This window comes from Miniopterus schreibersii (assembly GCF_964146895.1).
Source record: "Miniopterus schreibersii genome assembly, chromosome: 2".
Lineage (NCBI taxonomy): Eukaryota > Metazoa > Chordata > Mammalia > Chiroptera > Miniopteridae > Miniopterus > Miniopterus schreibersii.
The window spans coordinates 159,436,972-159,455,734 of record NC_138102.1 but is presented as its reverse complement, the minus strand read 5'-3'; the positions used below and the strand labels follow the sequence as shown (position 1 = coordinate 159,455,734).

Below are 18,763 nucleotides of genomic sequence, written 5' to 3'. Positions count from 1 at the left end.
TAAAAAATATAATTGTCCTGAATCCCTTGAGATAGTCTATACACAGAGATATAAACTCCAATTTTAATAAAATTGTTCTTTGAAGTACTAGATAATATTAGCCTTCACCCCTGGCAGTGACAGGAGGTCTGTTTCTCAGAGCTTTTATGAAGACATCTCTCAATCCCTCACCCAGCTCCTCAACTGAATGACCCACTCACCAAAAGATTGACTCCTAAGAGTTGCCAGAATTGTAGGAAATGGGCGTCATCTACCCGCATCCCCTGTGTGCTGCCAAGGCCACAGATGTCATAGTTTCTCCTTTCTCCCTCTCAAATTCCCATTAACATTTTTTTTCTCTTCTGTTTTTTCTCCCCCTCATCTGTTCACTATTACTCAGAGATGTAATATGTTATATCGTCATATGCCACATAACAACATTTTGGCCAATGACGGACCGCCTATCTGATGGTGGTATCCCATATAGCCTAGGTGAGTAGGGGGCTGTCCCATCTAGGTTGGTGTCAGTGCACGCTTCGATGTTCCCAGTGACAGAATTGCCGAACAATGTGTTTCTTAGAATGAATCCCTGTCGTTAAATGGTGCATGGTTGTACTGGAGAAGGAAACTGTACCCTGGTTGGTCAGCAAAAACAAAATGTGGAAAGTAAGCACATTTATAACAAAGCATACCCACCAATGAAGTATGAGGAGGGCTAGATAAACAAGAGAAAACCTTAGAAGAATTGCACCAAAAAAAGAAGATGGGCCAGGAGAGGACTGGGCCTTTGGTTACTGTCCAATAGAAGCTGACCTGTATATAAAATAGACCCCCCTTCCCATGATAATGACATTATTACCAGGGGATTTGGTTTCCCCATAGTTTTACTCTTCTAAATGGCCCCACTCCGTACATTATTGTATAAAGAGGTATTTATTTCTCATTTTAGGTATTTCCTAGAACTGTAGTCCCAAATCAGAATTTCTAGATCAGAGAACATTATTGATTTTGGTTTTTAATTTTGCTTTGTGGATTCATTTTTGTTATAGTGTTTTAAGTTTGATTACAGAAAAATACTATATTCTATTCACAGATCATATTTGGGCGCCATTCAACAGAGATGAAATATTGAGTGGTATAGACCATTGGTCTGACCAGTTGAAGTATGTCATGGGTCTGCCTTTATTCTAATCCTCTGCACAGCCTTATACAGAAGCGTGGAAATAAGTACAAAAGTAGACTTTAGAGTTGTTTCACATAGGGAGTTTCCTATATACATTAGGTTTCTGATATTCTCTGGATACAGATTTTTCTACTTCAGACATCTACATGCATAAAGAACATTGAGTAATTTTTTCTTGTTACTGTATATATTATGGAATAATGGAAGAGTAATCAAATAATATTTGTCCTAGATGTTTAGCTGGCATTCACTGGGGTATTAAAATGTTAAGACTGAGCCATTTATCCAGTAGATGGCACTCTTAGTCCTTGGACCCCAAAGTTCACAAATTAATGACTGTTCCTTTGCATTGGTTATAGATCATAACAGAATCCATGCTACTGACGTCTTACATGCTGTTTGGTATCTTACTACACAGCCTATTCCAGGCCTCTCAACTGTGATTAATGATCATGGATCAGCAAGTGATTCAGGTACCTGCTAAGTGCATCTGTGCTCCTTTGTGAACTATGGGAATAAAAGAGTACTTTTTTTTAAGGGGGGGGGGGTTAAGATAAATGATATCAATTTCATTCTTTTTAAAAATCTCTATTACTTTCCTCTTCTTTTTTCAGATTCTGACAGTGGATTTACACATGGACACATGGGATATGTGTTCTCAAAAATGTATAGTGTGCCGGATGATAAATACGGGTGTCTGTCTGGAAATATCCCCGCCTTAGAGCTGATGGCGCTGTATGTGGCTGCGGCCATGCACGACTATGACCACCCAGGAAGGACTAATGCATTCCTGGTTGCAACCAGTGCTCCTCAGGTAACTCTGTCTGTTTTGATTAGGAGAAAAAAATTCAACTGAAAGATTTCTCTGAAGAAATATGAGCCCAACTATATTTGGCCCTGACATAAAATTCTTAGATACCATGCTAACTTTGAAAAGACAGCATGGTTTTTTCCAAATTATTAATGACAGGATACAGCTTTGTTACCCATGGGGATCCCTTCTCAATTTCTTCTAAGGAAAAAAAAAAACTACTTGAATTCATGTTAATGAGCTTTTTCAAGAAAGCAAATCCAACCTGTACAGAAGTCCCTTTCTGAAAAGATTAGAGAACCAAATCTTTTTGGACTTCTAAGAATGCAAGGCTTCTTTGTACATAAATCCCATTCCTTTGAAATATATTCATAATAACAGTTATGATTCTTATGGTACTTTATTGGTTAGTAGGAGGTAAATTTTAATTTATTTCATTTGAGGGAAATTTTTCCCTGAACCTAGTATTCCAAAAACGATAACTTTAAAGAAGTGCATCTTAGCATATATTTACATTTAAGTTAAAATTAGTCACTAAGTTTCTAGTTATCATTTATACAGTTAAACCCTGCAAGCTTCTCCTTGATTTAATCAGCTGGACCCATGTCATTAAAGCTCCCAAAAGCCTATTTTTCTTTCTAAAGGGTGTAGAGGCCAATCCAATCCTCTTCTTTTTTCTTGCCTTTTTTTGTTTGCTTGTTTTTTACCCCACTCCCATCATTTTCCACTTCCTGTCTTATATACTAGTCTAGAATTTTCTTTTAATCTATATACAGTAAAAATATTCTGGTTTTTTCCTGACTACCTACTTTAATTTACTTCAATGTGCCCTTTAAACACAATAATTATTTTTAATAAAGTTATACAAATCCTCTGGCCGGCAGCATTTACTGTTCAAACTGTTCTGTACATATAAGGCTTTCTACTTACCTCAATAAGAATGTCCTTTTGTCCCAATGCCCCTTTTTTTCTGTATCCTCTATCACAGTCTTCAAGCATTTTTTTATGTAACTTCCTTTTCTGGGCCTTCCCTCAGCATTGTTAGACAATTACAAACAACTAGACAGTTATATATTCCTTCAATTTTAGTGATAAAGGGTGATATTTCCTATCGCTGATTGTGAGGTGAGAATGTTTTAAATCATGGGCTTCTCAGGGATTTCATTCCTCTTTATTAGTTATATGTTTAATTAAGAGGAGGTCATTCTTATTCCAGATGCAAGATGTAGTTGAGTTACCTCTTAGGCATATGAATACATTTGCATATTTATATGGTTAAATTCCTGTGCCCTGCAAAGAAATCTGATAAAAATTTAGCACTAAGCCCCTTACTTAGAAATGTTTGGAATAAAGTTTCAAGTATATTATCTTTATTTTACAAAAAAGGAAATTTAACCAAAAAGTAATTAACAATTGATGTATAGAAGTAAGTTATTCTTAATAACCAGCAATCACAAGATTACATTTCTGTGTTCCATGAAAAAAAGAAAATTCTGAAATCATTGAATATTCTCCTTTGTTTTTGTAATTTTTTTAACTTAAAAAACTGAACTCTTCCGTCTCTCCCTTCTTTGCCTAGGCGGTGCTCTACAATGACCGCTCAGTCCTGGAGAATCATCACGCAGCTGCTGCATGGAATCTTTTCATGTCCCGGCCAGAGTATAACTTCTTAGTTAACCTTGACCATGTGGAATTTAAGCATTTCCGTTTCCTTGTCATTGAAGCAATTTTGGCCACTGACTTGAAGAAACACTTTGACTTTGTAGCCAAATTTAATGCCAAGGTAACTAGATTTATACCAGTTTTTATTTTATGGCCACATGGAAAGATGTCATGGAACTGAAGTATTCAACAAAACGCATTGCTATCACCTCTCATATGTCCAGTGTGAAAATGAAATGCAATAAAATGTTTAACCAGAAGCAGATAAATAGGCATCAATCCTAATCTAGGAACTTGAGAGGTTGAGGTGCTGTCTATATATTTTATACTTTGTGTTACAGGGAAATAATGGAATTCTGTCATTGTGTTTTGTTTGAATTAATTTGCTTCCATGTCTGTGGTATGTGAACATAAATTATCTGGCAGTGGGAAAGTCAAAACCTTGAAGCAAAATTTCATATGTCAAATATAAATGCTCAAATGTTAATTCAGGAAAATTTCTTATTTATAGCTACATTATTGTAATAGTAATAGGTAACATATGCTAATTTTATTTATTTATTATATTTTTAAATTGATCTTCATTGTTGATATTACAGATGCCCCCCTTTTTCCCCCATTGATCCCCTCTACCAGCTCCCGCCCCCCTGCAGGCCTCCACCACATTATTGTCTTTAAATAGCATTTGTTTTCAATTACATAATTAATAATTATCACTTGTTATTTTATTTTTTTGATGAACTGTTTTTACTATTAATTTATGCACGCCAGTAACATTATTTTAAATAGCTGAGAAAGTCCTCATTACTTGATATTCTGATCTCCACATGGTAGTAAGACAATAAATATTTACTGTATTGTTTACTCTTCTGTTCAACTTTTGCTTTCATTGAGGTAAAACACATTTGACTTTGTTCCTCAAACAGGTAAATGATGATGTTGGAATAGATTGGACCAATGAAAACGATCGTCTGCTAGTTTGTCAAATGTGTATAAAGTTGGCCGATATCAATGGGCCAGCTAAAAGTAAAGAGCTCCATCTTCAGTGGACAGAGGGTATTGTCAATGAATTTTACGAACAGGTAACTGATTTAATCCGTACTTAGGCTGCTCAGAAATTCTCCAAAGCTTCCAGAGGCTTTGAGTCTGATAAATCTATTTCACACTCACCCTAGCAGTGGAAAATGCACTGGCCAATTTTAATCACAGGATAAAAAAATCACCAAAAAATTTGGACTAAATTATAACCATAAAAACTCTAAGGTAAAGTTACTTGCAAGTTTTTTGAGAGAAGACATTGAAGTAAAAGAGACATCAGAAAGACCGCTGAAATTGTCCTTTTACAAATTCATTATAATAGAAGTCAATTTAAATTTAAATATATGAATATGTACCAGGTCAAGCTTATTTACTTTTCTAATAGAGTTTATAACCACAGCGTATGAAAAAGCTTCAAAAATAGGCATTTTACTTGACATGATAATGTGAGGGTTAGCACAAAGAACTACCACCAAAATGTCAGAGTGAGGGCGTCTTCTCCATATTACCCTGCATGAGCCACATGATCCTGGAAACTTTGTGTTTCATATTGTGGAGCCACTCAAGATGCACCTGGAGGTAGCGGAGCCTGGGGAAAGTACAGGAATCAGTGACATAAAAGGCCATGAAGATATTAAAAGAAGTGAAGATATTAAGCCTGGGGAAAAATAGAGGTGATACAATAACTAACTTTAGATACTTAAAAGACATACAAATTTAGGATTATGTGAAGTACTTGACAGATGGTTTATAAGAAACATTAGATTCCTCTCTGCTTCCCCAAAAAGGATATGAGTATAATCAGTTCATAGAACTTGTGGGGAGTTAGGTTTCAGGTCAATGTCAGAAAGAAACTTGTATTATAAAAGGCATCCAGAAGTCTGATGAGGCATCTTAATAAGTAAATTGTCTGGACATATTTAGAGAGATTAGAAAGAACTTTGATGGATATTACTCACAAGATTTATATGTACAATAAAAGGCCTGTGCTTCTAGAAAATAATGTATTACTTTTCTTAGGGATGAGGTTAATTCATAATCAATCCTGAAATATTGAAATACAAGAAAAATATAAAAAAAAAAGGAAAACTCACTTTTAGTAATTCCACTACACAGACATAAACATTGTTGATATATCGGTATATTTCTTCATGGTTAACAATCTGATTTTTTTTCCAGAAAGATTTGAAACTGTTCAAAAGACAAACACTTATAGAATGATCCAATTTAACATATAGGTAAATAAGAATATAGAAATCATGTATTCACAGAAGATGTAATTCAACCGAAAGCTAGGATAAAGTAGCAACTTTAATTGAGCAATATAGTATTTTAAGATTTCTGGCAGCCAAAGCATAAAAGGAAAGCGTAATGGATTGTATATTTGCTTGATAATTATTTCTAGCATTGGTTTTATGATGCATTTATACTCTAATATAAGGCACACTGACTAATAGCATAAGAAATATCATCTACTGAGACATTAAACCATTTCGTATTCTTCCCCTTGATCAAAGGCCAAAACCTCATCAAAAGAGGGGTAAATGGCAACAAGGCATTTCTAGAGGAATCTTAGTAATTTGAGTAGGATCTCATCAATAAAGAGGGAACTCACACATGAATTTCTAAGTTCTTGCACATTTGCAAATTTTAGATGCTAAGAGAGTGTTGAATGTTGACTTCCCTTGTCGTTTGCCCTTCTGGTTCACCACTCGTGCTAACTCCCTGTCTCTAGGGCGACGAAGAGGCCAGCCTGGGGCTCCCGATAAGCCCTTTCATGGACCGCTCTGCCCCTCAGCTGGCCAACCTCCAGGAATCCTTTATCTCGCACATCGTGGGCCCGCTGTGCAACTCCTATGACTCTGCGGGACTCATGCCAGGGAAATGGGTGGAAGACGGCGATGAGTCGGGAGATACCGATGACCCGGAGGAGGAGGAGGCGGCGGCCGATGAAGAGGAAACCTGTGAAAATAACGAGTCTCCAAGTAAGTTATCAGATCCCTTTCTAGGTTCAGATGAGTCTCATGCTTTCTGTGAATTACATACTTTTGAGTCCAAATATCATCTGCTGTGTTTGATTATGGAGAGACCCCCCCTTACCCAATCTCATAAAAAGAGAAGTGAAAGACCATGGGCTCTATAATCCCATGTTCATACAACGATATGTTCTCTGTCATGAAGTAAAAAGGAAATTAAATAGTCAAAGTCTACTCCTCAGAGTATCTTAATGATTCAGAGATGAAAGGACTAGCAGGTACCATATACAGAAACTCTAGGCTTCTGTCAGCTTGGTCGGGGGCAGCAACCACTCGTTCATTCAGAAGGTATTTACTGAGCACCTGCTTGTGGCGGGCATTCCGCCGGGAACTGAAGACAGAGGTGTGAACAAGTCACACAAAAGAACAGATAAATCCTTACCCTTTTAGACTTATGTTCTAGGGGGGTCAGCAGACAGTAAGCAAGATAAATCAGTAAATCAAAGTATGTTAGGTATTGATAAATGTTAGAGTTTTTTAAAAAGGTAAGAGGATATAAAATTAAAAGGTTAAAAATTTAGATAAGGTGGCATTGGAAGATCTAAATAAGAAAGAGAGATTTAAAAAAATTTTTAAAGACCTGAAAGAAGTGAAGGAGTGACCCACAAAGATAGATATAGAAAGAACCTTCCAAGGGGAGGGGAAAGCAAGCCGTGCAAAGGTCCTGAGGTGGGCTTGGCTGGGTGTTCAAGGAGCCTCAGGAGAGTGGGTGGCTGAAGCAGAGAAGGGGGGGGGTGGGAGAGCAACAGAAAGAGAGTGGGGGGCTAGATGAGGTGGGGTTTGCAGGGAGGGCTCTGCAGATCACAGTATGGAGTTTGGCTTTTACTCTGACTGAGGTGGGAAGCCATCAGAGGTTTTGAGCAGAAGTGTTTGTTGATTCAACTTACATTTTAGCTGCTATATTGAGTATATTCTTGAGTTTGGGATAGAAGGAAATAAGAGCAATGGGATGAGTTAAGAGTCTGCTGAAATTACCCAAGTGAGAGATGACTGTGGCTTTGGACTGAGGTAGTGGCAATAGGGACAATGAGAAGAGCTTACATCTGGTCATGGACTTGGACTGCACACTGTACCCATTCTAATCACTTTAATTAACTATAAAAACAGGTTCTTTTTCTTCATGTTGTGAAATATGCCCTGCTGTTTCTCCTGACGTAAGGAGGAGGCCCTAATAGAAAAACCCATAACTCTTAGAGTAACATTGCACAATACTGTTCCTGTGTTCATGAGAATATAGTGTATGGTTTCTATCTGCCTTCATAGATAAAGAACATGCAACCTTAATATTAATCTTTTCAAAGCCCTTACCAAAGTTATTACCAGGGAAAGACATTCTGATCATTTGTTCCTATTTTTTAGCAGTCGGGAAAATGCATGACTTAGTTCATTTCAGCTGTCCAGTAAGGCGATTTTCTAACATGGGCATCAACCTATATTTCCCTTATATAAGTGCCTGGTTGTAGGCTCACATAAGCATAGATAAGAGGTCATTATTAACTATAGAGACAGGGTTATGCAGGTTTGGCTTTAGGTCAGATTTTTGCTTAAGTTCTATCCTGAATATTAACTTTGGTACAGAATGGGGGGAATAAAAGTTTTTTCCCCTTCAATATTCTATTATCAGAGTAATTATATTTTATTTCTCTGGTGCTTATAAAAAGATTTCCATTCGAAACTTTGTGCTGATCTGGGAATTTAGAGATTGGCATCAAGATTTGGGATTCATGAGTTATTTATTCATTTGTTCATTTAATAAACAGGCATTAGTTTTTTTTGTTTTGTTTTGTTTTTACTTTTCATCCAGAAAACCAGATAATTTGCCATCTGACCAAAGACAGGGCAGTTTTTCACTGATTGATATTGGAAAGTGGGGTCAGCTTTGCTTCTACAAAGTCTTTTTCCCATGGACCCTGATTGCTGTTTGAACTCAAACACATTGCAAAACACACACACACACCACACACGTACACACACACATGTACACACACACACACACACACACACACACACACACACAGTCCAGGCATCAAGAATTGAAGAATTTAGGCCCAGAAGTTTAACAAGCTCAACTTGTCAACATTGGCTCTAGCCCAGAATGAGACACATACTCGATTTGATTCATGTGTGTGCTTGTAAGGTTGGGTTGCCACTTGACTTCCAGATTCTAATGTGTTACTCTCCTGACCTTCCCGTTTTTATCAAGCTCACTAAAGCAGGAATGATAATTCTCTGGATTGTCTACTAATGACTTGTAAGGGTAAGCTAGCCTTATATTAAAATTTAAAGGATCCGCCAACAATGATTTGATACCATAACCTTTGAAAAATTATCTTTGAAGTATTCCTTTATAACCAAGAAAATGATAAAGTGTTAGTTTTTCATAAAAAATGGCTGCATGGAGTAATTGAATTTTAGAAATGGGAGGGGAATTGATGATCATATAGTTCAGCTGCCTCCTTTTACAAAATACCAAACTGAGGCTCAGAAATTTAAGTAATATTCCAAGGTGTGTAGATGGTTTCTGCAGAACCAGAAAGGAAATCCAAGCCTCCTCATTTGTAATTCCACTGCTATTTACTCTTGTTGTTTTAATTTCAGAATTGATATCGACTGTGATGGTTAACTTGATTTAGCCTGAAATTTAGACTTAAATTAAATATGCACTGATAACTTCAGCAATTTGTAAAACTTGGAGACCTCCCAGGAAACATAGAATAAAATGTTTCAATATGGTATCCTACGGAAAGAAGGCTTTTTCCCTACCTCATAATTAAATCTGAAAGATTCCTGCAGTGAACTAAGAGGTTTCTAATGAAGTACTAAGCTGCATTTAGAATTTGAGCAATGAAAGGCTCTTTGTTCTTGGTTCAAAAGGTTCCAGTGCTGAACAATTTGGCTCCCAATACAAGCATGCTTTAGACCACCTGCAGACTCTAATCTACGCAAATTTATTTGGTACAAACTTTCTTCTACGTCACCTCATTCAGTCTAATTCCAGGGAGGTTTATTGCTAATGTTCAACAGCATTAATAAGAGAACAGCTGCTCTCATGGGGGCTGCCCTGAAAGGAAAAGGGAAAAAGTTGAGCTTTTTGTTAGTTTCTTCCCTATGAATGCCCTGCTGTGAATGTGTATAAATTTTAGACAGAATCGTCACCTTGCACAGTAGAGTGTTTCCTATAACTGTGATGCAAGTCTGTCCTGCTGCCAGTGGCCACCTGTAACTCCCTTGATTCGAAACATTAGGATAAAAAATATGTTAACCTTTTAAAATTTCCCAGCAGAAACTGATTTGTACTAAACTACAACAAAAACAAAGTAGAAATAGACAAGTAAATGGCTTTAGTAGAAGATTATTTTAGAGATTTGCTTTTAAAAACCTAATGTATTAATATATTTTATTAACTTTGATTTTAAAAATTCAAATTTAAATATATATATATTGCCCTTGTTGAGAAGCTTTCAAATGAAGAAATCGATGTCATGTGAGGGCCCCATCCCCGTGCCCGTAGGCATGCATGTCACTCTGCCTGGAATGCTACCAGCCCTTTCTTCACCTACTGTATTTAATTCTCATGATTTACATCTCAGCTCAGGTGTCATGTCCTTTGAAAAAAATCTTACTTGTTCCCCTGTAGGTTGAGTTTTTTGTTCACTCTGGTTTGACATGTCGGAAGTAAACTGTACCACATACTTGTTAAAAATGGCAAGGAAGACATTATTCAAGACCATTGCAATAGGGAAGAAAAGTTGAACTCACCTCCCTTGAAGCAAAGGCAAGAGAGATTTAAGTGCTGGGGTGAATGAGTGACAAAGTACTGGAGGACCTTAGAGGAGTTGGTCACTTAGGCCATGTGTGTTGCTAACTGGTGCTTACTGAAGTTAGGCTCCCAGGTCCTTGAGGAAGATGTTTCCAAGTTGTAAAACTGGCTAGAGGCTGGGGAAAAACATATATATTACAAGGGGATAGATAAAGAATTAGCAATTTCAAGTTTTATGAAGTAAATGCTCTAAGAAAAGGTTGGTCAGAGACCTATAGTCTGGAAAAAACCTATCTGAAGTTTATTGAAGCTGAAGGGATGTTGAGGCCATCTTGGTCAGGCGCATCTGTATATTATAAAACATAGCATATCTATTTCATTTTTGTCTTCTTGGCTTTCTCTCCTATAGATTGTAGAAGCTCTGAGTACAAATTGGTCGTTGTTTCCATAGCATTCAGAGAACTGTCAGTAGGTGGTCAATATAGGTTTGATTGATGGGTCCATTTCGTGAATAAAATAATGACTACAGTAAATATTTTTTTCAATTCTTGCTTAAGATTCTGCCTCTATCCATTCGCCCCAGCATTTAATCGGTTTTGTTATATGTCTGTATGGTTTGAAAGTAATTCAAGATGATTTTATTTCATGTCCTTTTTCTGCACTGTGTTTCAAAAAATGATCTTGTCCTTTGAAGTGCAAGAAATTGCCGTGGTAAGTTAAAATGAAACCATTATAGCAATCGTTAGCACTGCCACAAAACTCTTGGTGTATGACCTCCAAGAGAGCTAGGAGGCACACCTCAAAGCAATTGCCTTTTTTTCTTTTTTCTTTTTTGCTATTGTTACTGTTTTCTTCCCCTCCTCCTCCTCCTCTTCTTTCTTCCAGATTCTACATTATAAATCATTACTACTTGTACTGTTGATTCTTTAATGTAGATCAGAATTTCCTGTGGACCACTTTTTCGTACCATTATTATTTTTATCAGTTATCAATACCTCATCATTCACTTGGAACTGTGGAACAGAAACTAGAGAGAACATGATCCATTTACTAAACTTCTACTGAATACACACTAAAGGCCAGGGCTTCGTGAGTATACATACAAAAGAGGGAAATAGCCTATTTCCACAGGGACCTTTACAGTCTAATGGCAGGGTCTTAGCCTAATTTCTAAATTCTTTTCCTAAGTCTAAAACAGTCACCCAGATGGAGATACTGAGAGTTAAGTTATATTCTGGTGGCTTAGGAGAGAACAGAGCGCTCTGCGAAGGTCAAGATCAGCTGCCTACTTTACCACTGCACTTTAGGTCTCCTGGATCCTTTATGCTCAACGTGGCCCTCAGATCCACTCCTCTAACATTCCCTTTCCCAGTGCATCACACCACCACCTCCTCAGCTGCTCGGGCCAGGCAGCTCAGGGTTGTCTTTGATTCCTCCCTCTTCTTTCTCATTTCTTTTTTTTTAAGTCCTTGCCCAAGGATATGTTTTTATTGATTTTAAAGAGAGAGGAAGGGAGAGGGAGAGAAAAAACATCGATTGGTTGCCTCCCACAGGGCTCCCTACCAGGAATCGAGCTGGTGACCCTTTGGTGCACAGGGCGATGCTCCAACCAACTGAGCCTCTCTGGCCACGGCTCCTCCCCTCTTCTTTATTTGCTACATCTCATCAGTTACCAAAGTCTTGTCTCACATTTATCTGTCTTCATTTCCATTATCCCCATCTTCGTCCAAGCCACCATCACCATGCAGTATCCTCGAGCTGAGACATTTCCCTCTCTGTCTGCTACCTTTCAAAGACTTTGTAAGACTCAATATAATTGTAGCTTGTTCACTCTCTCTATTCCCACTAGAGTAAAAGCTCCATGCTGGCAACCATGATATCTGTCTCCCCTATCAGTGAGCACACCTGGTACAAATTAGGTGCTTAATAAATACATAAGGAATTGGAAGCTTAAATAGTGAATTATGACATTAATGCAAATTATTTGAAACATCATGTTTCTTTTGTTGAAACTGATTTTACTACATTTCTTCAATCAAGACATGCAATTCTGTGAAAATTGTCTTTAGCACTTCATATTGAAAACATTAAATTGTTTGGACACAAGTAACTGTCATCTGTTTATTTATTAAATGCATATTTGCGGAGCCTTGTCATGTATAAGATCTGTGCAGATCTTTACCAAGCTCCCTCAGAGAGTCTATAGTCTAATAAAGGAGCTGGAATATATGAGAATAAGATAAGTGCCTTAGAGGATGTACATTATTTAGGACATTGTTTTTGTTATCCGTGACAAAACTTCAATCAAATGAGTATATGCAAAAGGGAAATTATTGGTTCATGTAAACATAATGTTGGCTGGTATTAGAGCTTACTTGCCCCTGTTCTTGTCTCTGACTCACCTGCCTGACAGCTTGTTCTTTCAGTCTTGCCTTCTCCATGAAGCTGGAATTATAGCCAGCTCCATGTTAACTTCATTCCAAATACATCAGCAGAGAAGAAAAGGCCTCCAGTCCCCACTCCTTGACCTCATACCCATGCTGTGCCAATGGGAAAAGTCCCAGGGAAGGACTCTGATAGGCCTGACTTGGGTTCCATACCTGCGCACTGGCCAGTCACCAGGACACAGCTGTGTTGTCGGAGACGGGTGGGGAAGTAGAATTTGACCACCTTTTCCAGAACTACATAACCGAAAGAAGGGGTGAGAGTCCCCCTTAATGGTTTTGGATATGCAGTTACCAGAAAAAATGAAAATGAGAATGAGAAAGGAAAAAAGAAAATGGGAAATACTGTCTACTCGGAGAAGCATATGTGGAGTGACAAGAGAGTCTGAGAGAGAGAACGAGAGATTTTACTTAGAAGAGAAATTCAAGGAAATGTGACTGGATCTCCAAATAATAAATGGACATGAATTTTCAGTTACTGAGAAGAGCATTTCAGAAGGAGGGGCTTTATCGGCTCAAAAGTAGAAGAGTTCAGTGCATGTACATAAAAGAGAGCAGGTAAGTACAGATAGAAACCAGGCTGCAGGTGGAGGAAGACTGCAAAAGTGTTTTTGTTCCAGCTTCTGGGAAGACGTTGAGATGAGTTTGAAATTAATTTTTTAGTCCACATGAAGCAGAGCAGTAACATCAGAACCTCATTAAAGAAATCAATCTTGTAGACTTTTGTGAGCGGAACTAGTTGACAAAATAAAGGAAGACATAGTGAGAAGTTACTTCAGTCATCTTGGTGAAAAGTCTTGAGAGTCTGAAGGTGTGGGACTGATATCAAGATACAAGCAGAACCTTGTATTGGATAATACCAAATATTAACTACTGTTCAGAGTTCTATCTCAATGCTGTATTAATGGTGATTGCCCTCTTCCTCTTATTTCCCCATTCTCAGAAATGGCATTATTACAATATACAAGTCAAGTGATATATATATCCATTTGGTACCTAATTCCTATTAATAATGTGATAAGAAATAACTGTTGTATTCAACACACAAGTAAGCAGTCTTATAATTTGGTGTTTTCTCAGGAAAGAAAACTTTCAAAAGGAGGAAAATCTACTGCCAAATAACTCAGCACCTCGTGCAGAACCACCAGATGTGGAAGAAAGTCATCGAAGAGGAACAGAGGTTGGCAGGAATTGAAAATCAGTCCCCAGACCAGTCTCCCCAGCAGCATCCCTCAGAACACATCCAGGCCATCAGAGAAGAAGATGAAGAAAAAGGGAAGCCAAGAGGAGAGGAGACCCTCACCCCAAAGCCAAACCAGTGACAATGGGTAGAATGAGCTCTGTCTCCAAACCGAGTGACTTGTCACAGACTCTTTCCAAGCCAGCACAACACTTAGACACAACACTGTAGAAATACAAGAAGATGGGCAAATGGCTATTACATTTGGGGAGTCTTCGCATTTTATGTGTTTATTTTTACAGTGAGGTGCATGGTTAAAAACTCTCGCTCAGAGAAGCTTTCACATTGCAACACCAGCTTCTAAGGATTTTTTAAAGGAAGAAATATATATGTGTGTGTGTATATAAGCTCTCACGTAAATACATGTAAAACACAGTCACTCACACACACAAACACACACACACACACTGAAAGCCAGAATTACTGGCTCCACAACTTAGTAACATTCATATTAAGATATATAGTGGTCACTGTGATATAATAAATCATGAAAGAAAAATAAAGGCAAACAAAGGAAATGGTGAGTCTTAGCAAGGAACAGGGCAGGCAATGTAGGTTACGACTAAGAAGCTTTTGCTCTTAGTACTGAGGGATGAACGTTCCAGAGAATTAGTTGAATTCTCATACATCCTGCCAACGTCGTGTGTGTGTGTGTGTGTGTGTGTGTGTGTGTGTGTGTGTGTGTGTTAGAGAGAGAGAGAGGAGTGAAGGGGTGTTTGTGGGTATGTATGCTTGTGTGTATGTAAAGAGAGATTTTTGTGGTGAGTAGTTTATAGAATTCCACCAGCAGATGACTCCACACGTGAGTAAACGGAGGCAAGTTCACTCTGGAGTGTCTTTGAGAGGCAGCCATTCCAAATGCCTCCCTCCATTTGGCTTCAGTCAAGGTCCCTCTGCAGAGGGAGGGGTGTTCACGGGCTGGGTGTGAAGGCCATGTGAATGGTACTACTGCTAAACACCACTTAGAGGCTCTCTATCACCAGCCTTCCATGTGGAAGCCTGAGGCATTTTTCCAATCTACTCGCCTACTGAATGTATAGGAGCTGTTTGTCTGTGGGTATGTCTGTCACCTAAGATCAAATCACCCTTTAAGGGGATGGCATTCTTTATGCATAAACACCTAGGAAGGAGCTGGAGTCAAGTCTTTTAATCAGGTGAGAATTCTAAAAGGTTTCTAGAGAACACCTGGGGAATCGCTCTTTACAGTGACCTCCCGCGTCTTAATCTGCTACAAAATGTGCGTGGTAGAAAGCAGAAAAAGAAAGGAAGGCAAACAGAAACTGTGCGAGAGATGAAGGGGAAAATTTCAACCTAGGGTTTGGTGTTTGTTGACTTAGTGAAAGCCCGATTCTTGGCAGCTGTTGAAGATTGGCTTTTGGGTGGCAAAGGGCCCACTGACCAACCCTGTCGTGGTATTCCACATGCTGTGGGATGGGGTAGCTTCTGTCTGCAATCTGGCCCATTGCCATGCCTCTTTTGGCAGGGAAGATTATAGAAGGATTTCGGGGGAGTGGGCCTATTATTGAAAGTCGGTTTTTTTTTTTTTGGTTTGTTTATCTACACTTGTTTATGCTGTGAGCCAAACCTCTATTTAAAAAGTTGATACTCACTTTCAATATTTTATTTCATATTATTATATTTGTCATTAATAGTTATCTTGATGTAAATATAAAGATTTTTTTGTTTCTGTAGATAGTAAACTTTTTTTTAAAAAAGGGAAAGTGAACATTTTTATAAAGTTATATTTTAATCACCATTTTATACATTGAAGCTATCTCCAAGCCCAGTAAGAGAGTGATGATTCATTTGCATGGAGGTCTATGGACAGCCACTCTTCTACCTACTCTAATATAAATGATAATCTGATACAGTTATTTTATGCCAATTAAATGAGGATGCTGCAAGAATGTTTTTTCACTAGTAACTTTTGCTAACTTTTGGGTCGACTCCCAAGCAAAAGACTTTTTTAAACAACACCGAATGTTTACCATCGGTGTCCATTTCCCAACACTTTTTGGTTATAACTCTTCCTTCAGTACTATATACAGACCTGTTCATCGTCTAAACAGGCTTCTAAGTAAATCTTGATTGTGGTTTTTCCTTTTTTTATTTCTTCCAAAGTCACAGAAAAGAGTTTACATTAAAAATGCCTTTGTTTCTCAGAAATGGTTATTTTTCCCCCATAAATGATTTTATAATAATTCCTGACATTTTTCAAATAAGGCAGAGATAATACAATTAAAAAATAACATGGTTTCAAGGCAAATTTCCCAATAAGCAGGAAAGTATGGAAAGAATGAAATTGTTGCAGACTCTGAATAATAAGAATAATTGCTTTTTTTTTTTGAGTGAACACCAGGCCTTCATCATTTCGGACTTACTGAGTTGCTTTCCATTTTCTCAGTATCGCCTGTGTGCCTTTATGTTTGCAAAAGTTACTGTGAGTCAATACATTTCCCCAGCGAGCTTCACTATTCTCCTTCCCTCGCAAATAAGAGAAAGGAAAGAAGGGTTTATACTCACATACCTCTTACGTCTAATTCCTTAACAAAACTAAACTTTCCCCTTCTCTAATGCCATACGCCTCTGAACTAAACGTAAGCCGAGGCAGAATCACGGTGTGGAGCGAGTAGAATGGCCGGAGAGCAGCGGTGGGTCGGTGACCACGGAGAAGCTGCATGACCCCAAGCAGGGGCCAGCCTGGCTGCCAGAGCACAGGTCTTAGCAGGCTGCCTGGCTGTTTGTTTGTTTTAAGGTACATGAAATAATATTGGCCAAAGTAGTTAAAACCTCTTCAATCCAGAATTGTGTTTATCAGTCTAGGAAGACTGAAGATTTTTTCTTCAAAAATAAATTACCAGTATATTAAAGCTAGGAGTCAGTTGAAATAAAGGAATGGAGATTCATCAAGTCCGTGGCTTTCATACCCAGTCCATCCCAAAGGATGCCCAGGGCCATAAAAAGGTACTTTCTGCCAGTGAGGTTCTCCCCCTCCTTGATGACAGCAATATTACTGTGTTCACTTCCAACTCCAGAGCTTAATTCCTTAAAGTGTATTTGTTGCAATTTGCTACATTTTTATGTGAGTCTATTTATAGGTGCCATTAGATAAACTCAGGTCTTTCAAATGAAGGAATTTCTGGCCCATCTAGGGAAAAAGGTAATTGTATGACAGCCATGAAACCAATGGTAGGAAAAGTTGGAACTGATAACCATGATGCTAGTGGTGGTTCTCTGTTGAGGAAAAGACCAGGTATAAGAGTGTTGTTGATGTTATTTCCAGCACGCTGATAGAATGTCTTTCCAATTATCTATCTAAGCCAACCTTTAAAATACTGTTTCTTTGGTGAAAACACCACTTTAGGGTTTTTGTAAAGTATAAAATTTGTTTTTCTCATTTATATAAGACCTGGTTTTGTTCTCAGTGGGAAAGAAGACAGTAGTTCTGGACAGGGCTATATCTATATTGGTCTTCATCTGAGAAGAAATTTCTTCATGTTATGTTTAAGAAAATATCCACTTTCTAAAAACAGAACACCCAATTCTATCTGGTCAATTTTGATGGAATTCCAGAACAAATCCCAACCGTTGCAACCCCAGTAAAGCTAAAGAAAAGGGGTTGCATGTCGCGTAGACTGTTCATATTACATGTATGTATGGTGATTTCCTCATGTCCCCTGCCTCTCTTGGTTTGCGCTTTCCCCATGTCCCTGTCACCTTCCCAGAGAACTTTCTTTGAAGGTAAAAGCTGTGCAAAAGGCGTGAGACTCAGGCCTATACTTTGTTTAAATGATGGAAAAAATATAAATTATTTTCTAAGTAATAAAGATATGAAAATTATCGTTGTAAATAAAGTTTAAAGTTTGAAATGACTGCTTTACAAAGTGAACTATTTGTGTGATGAACAAGTGATGACTAATGAGAAGGGAGCAATCAAAAAGGCATTTTCTATTCTACTTTGGGAGGTCATTTTGGTGCTTCCGTGTCAGTATGGGGATCTCCACTGTCTTCATTTTCAGTATTTCTAAAATAATAATGAAAACCGCAGTAAGGGTCTTAGCTTCCTTTTCTTCCAACCTAACTCTGATTCCTACTTAATACCTTTTCTAGTGCATATGCCACTTTAGAAGTAAACTGCCTTTTAACCCATCAGAAGACTCCAAGTCAACTCCAGTCAAACAGTCCTGTAAACTTTCATAGTCCAGACTAAATCAGGAGTCTCCTTGTATTATTGAATGCATGTCGGGGGAAATCAATCAAATTTTAAATGTTAATAGTTCAACTCTAGATAATTGATAGATAAAATATCTGTATATTTTTAACCAAAATGAGTTTCTTTCCTTCACCTTTCCTAACAAGGAGTAAAATACTTTATGACCATTGTTCTAGTTCTTTCATTTTTCTCATGATTTTTTCATGAGGTAAAACTATGAACTTGCTGATATTGTCAGTTCATTTTTCTAATTTGTTCAACAAAATGAAAACTTTAACTTAGGAGACAGATTAGCCTGTTCTAGGTAAAGGGCATTCCAAAATTAAATTATTCTTAGAATTTCTAATCAGAGGGAAATAATACCCAATTTTAGGTTCTATAGTCATATCAGTTTGTT

At 37.8% G+C, this 18,763-nt stretch overlaps 1 protein-coding gene across 2 annotated transcripts in view; it reads left to right on the top strand.

Annotated features, from left to right (window-relative positions):
- The window catches only part of PDE3A (phosphodiesterase 3A), a 262,353-nt gene extending 244,327 nt beyond the window's left edge, over window positions 1–18,026 (top strand). For both annotated transcript variants that reach the window (XM_081127317.1, XM_081127318.1), the window contains exons 11-16: window positions 1,522–1,635; window positions 1,777–1,976; window positions 3,553–3,756; window positions 4,562–4,717; window positions 6,409–6,658; window positions 13,994–18,026. In XM_081127317.1, coding sequence (XP_080983443.1) covers window positions 1,522–1,635; window positions 1,777–1,976; window positions 3,553–3,756; window positions 4,562–4,717; window positions 6,409–6,658; window positions 13,994–14,235 — 1,166 coding nt within the window. In that variant the 3' untranslated portion in view covers window positions 14,236–18,026. The remainder of the gene's footprint in view (window positions 1–1,521; window positions 1,636–1,776; window positions 1,977–3,552; window positions 3,757–4,561; window positions 4,718–6,408; window positions 6,659–13,993) is intronic.
- The last annotated feature ends 737 nt before the right edge of the window (window positions 18,027–18,763 follow it).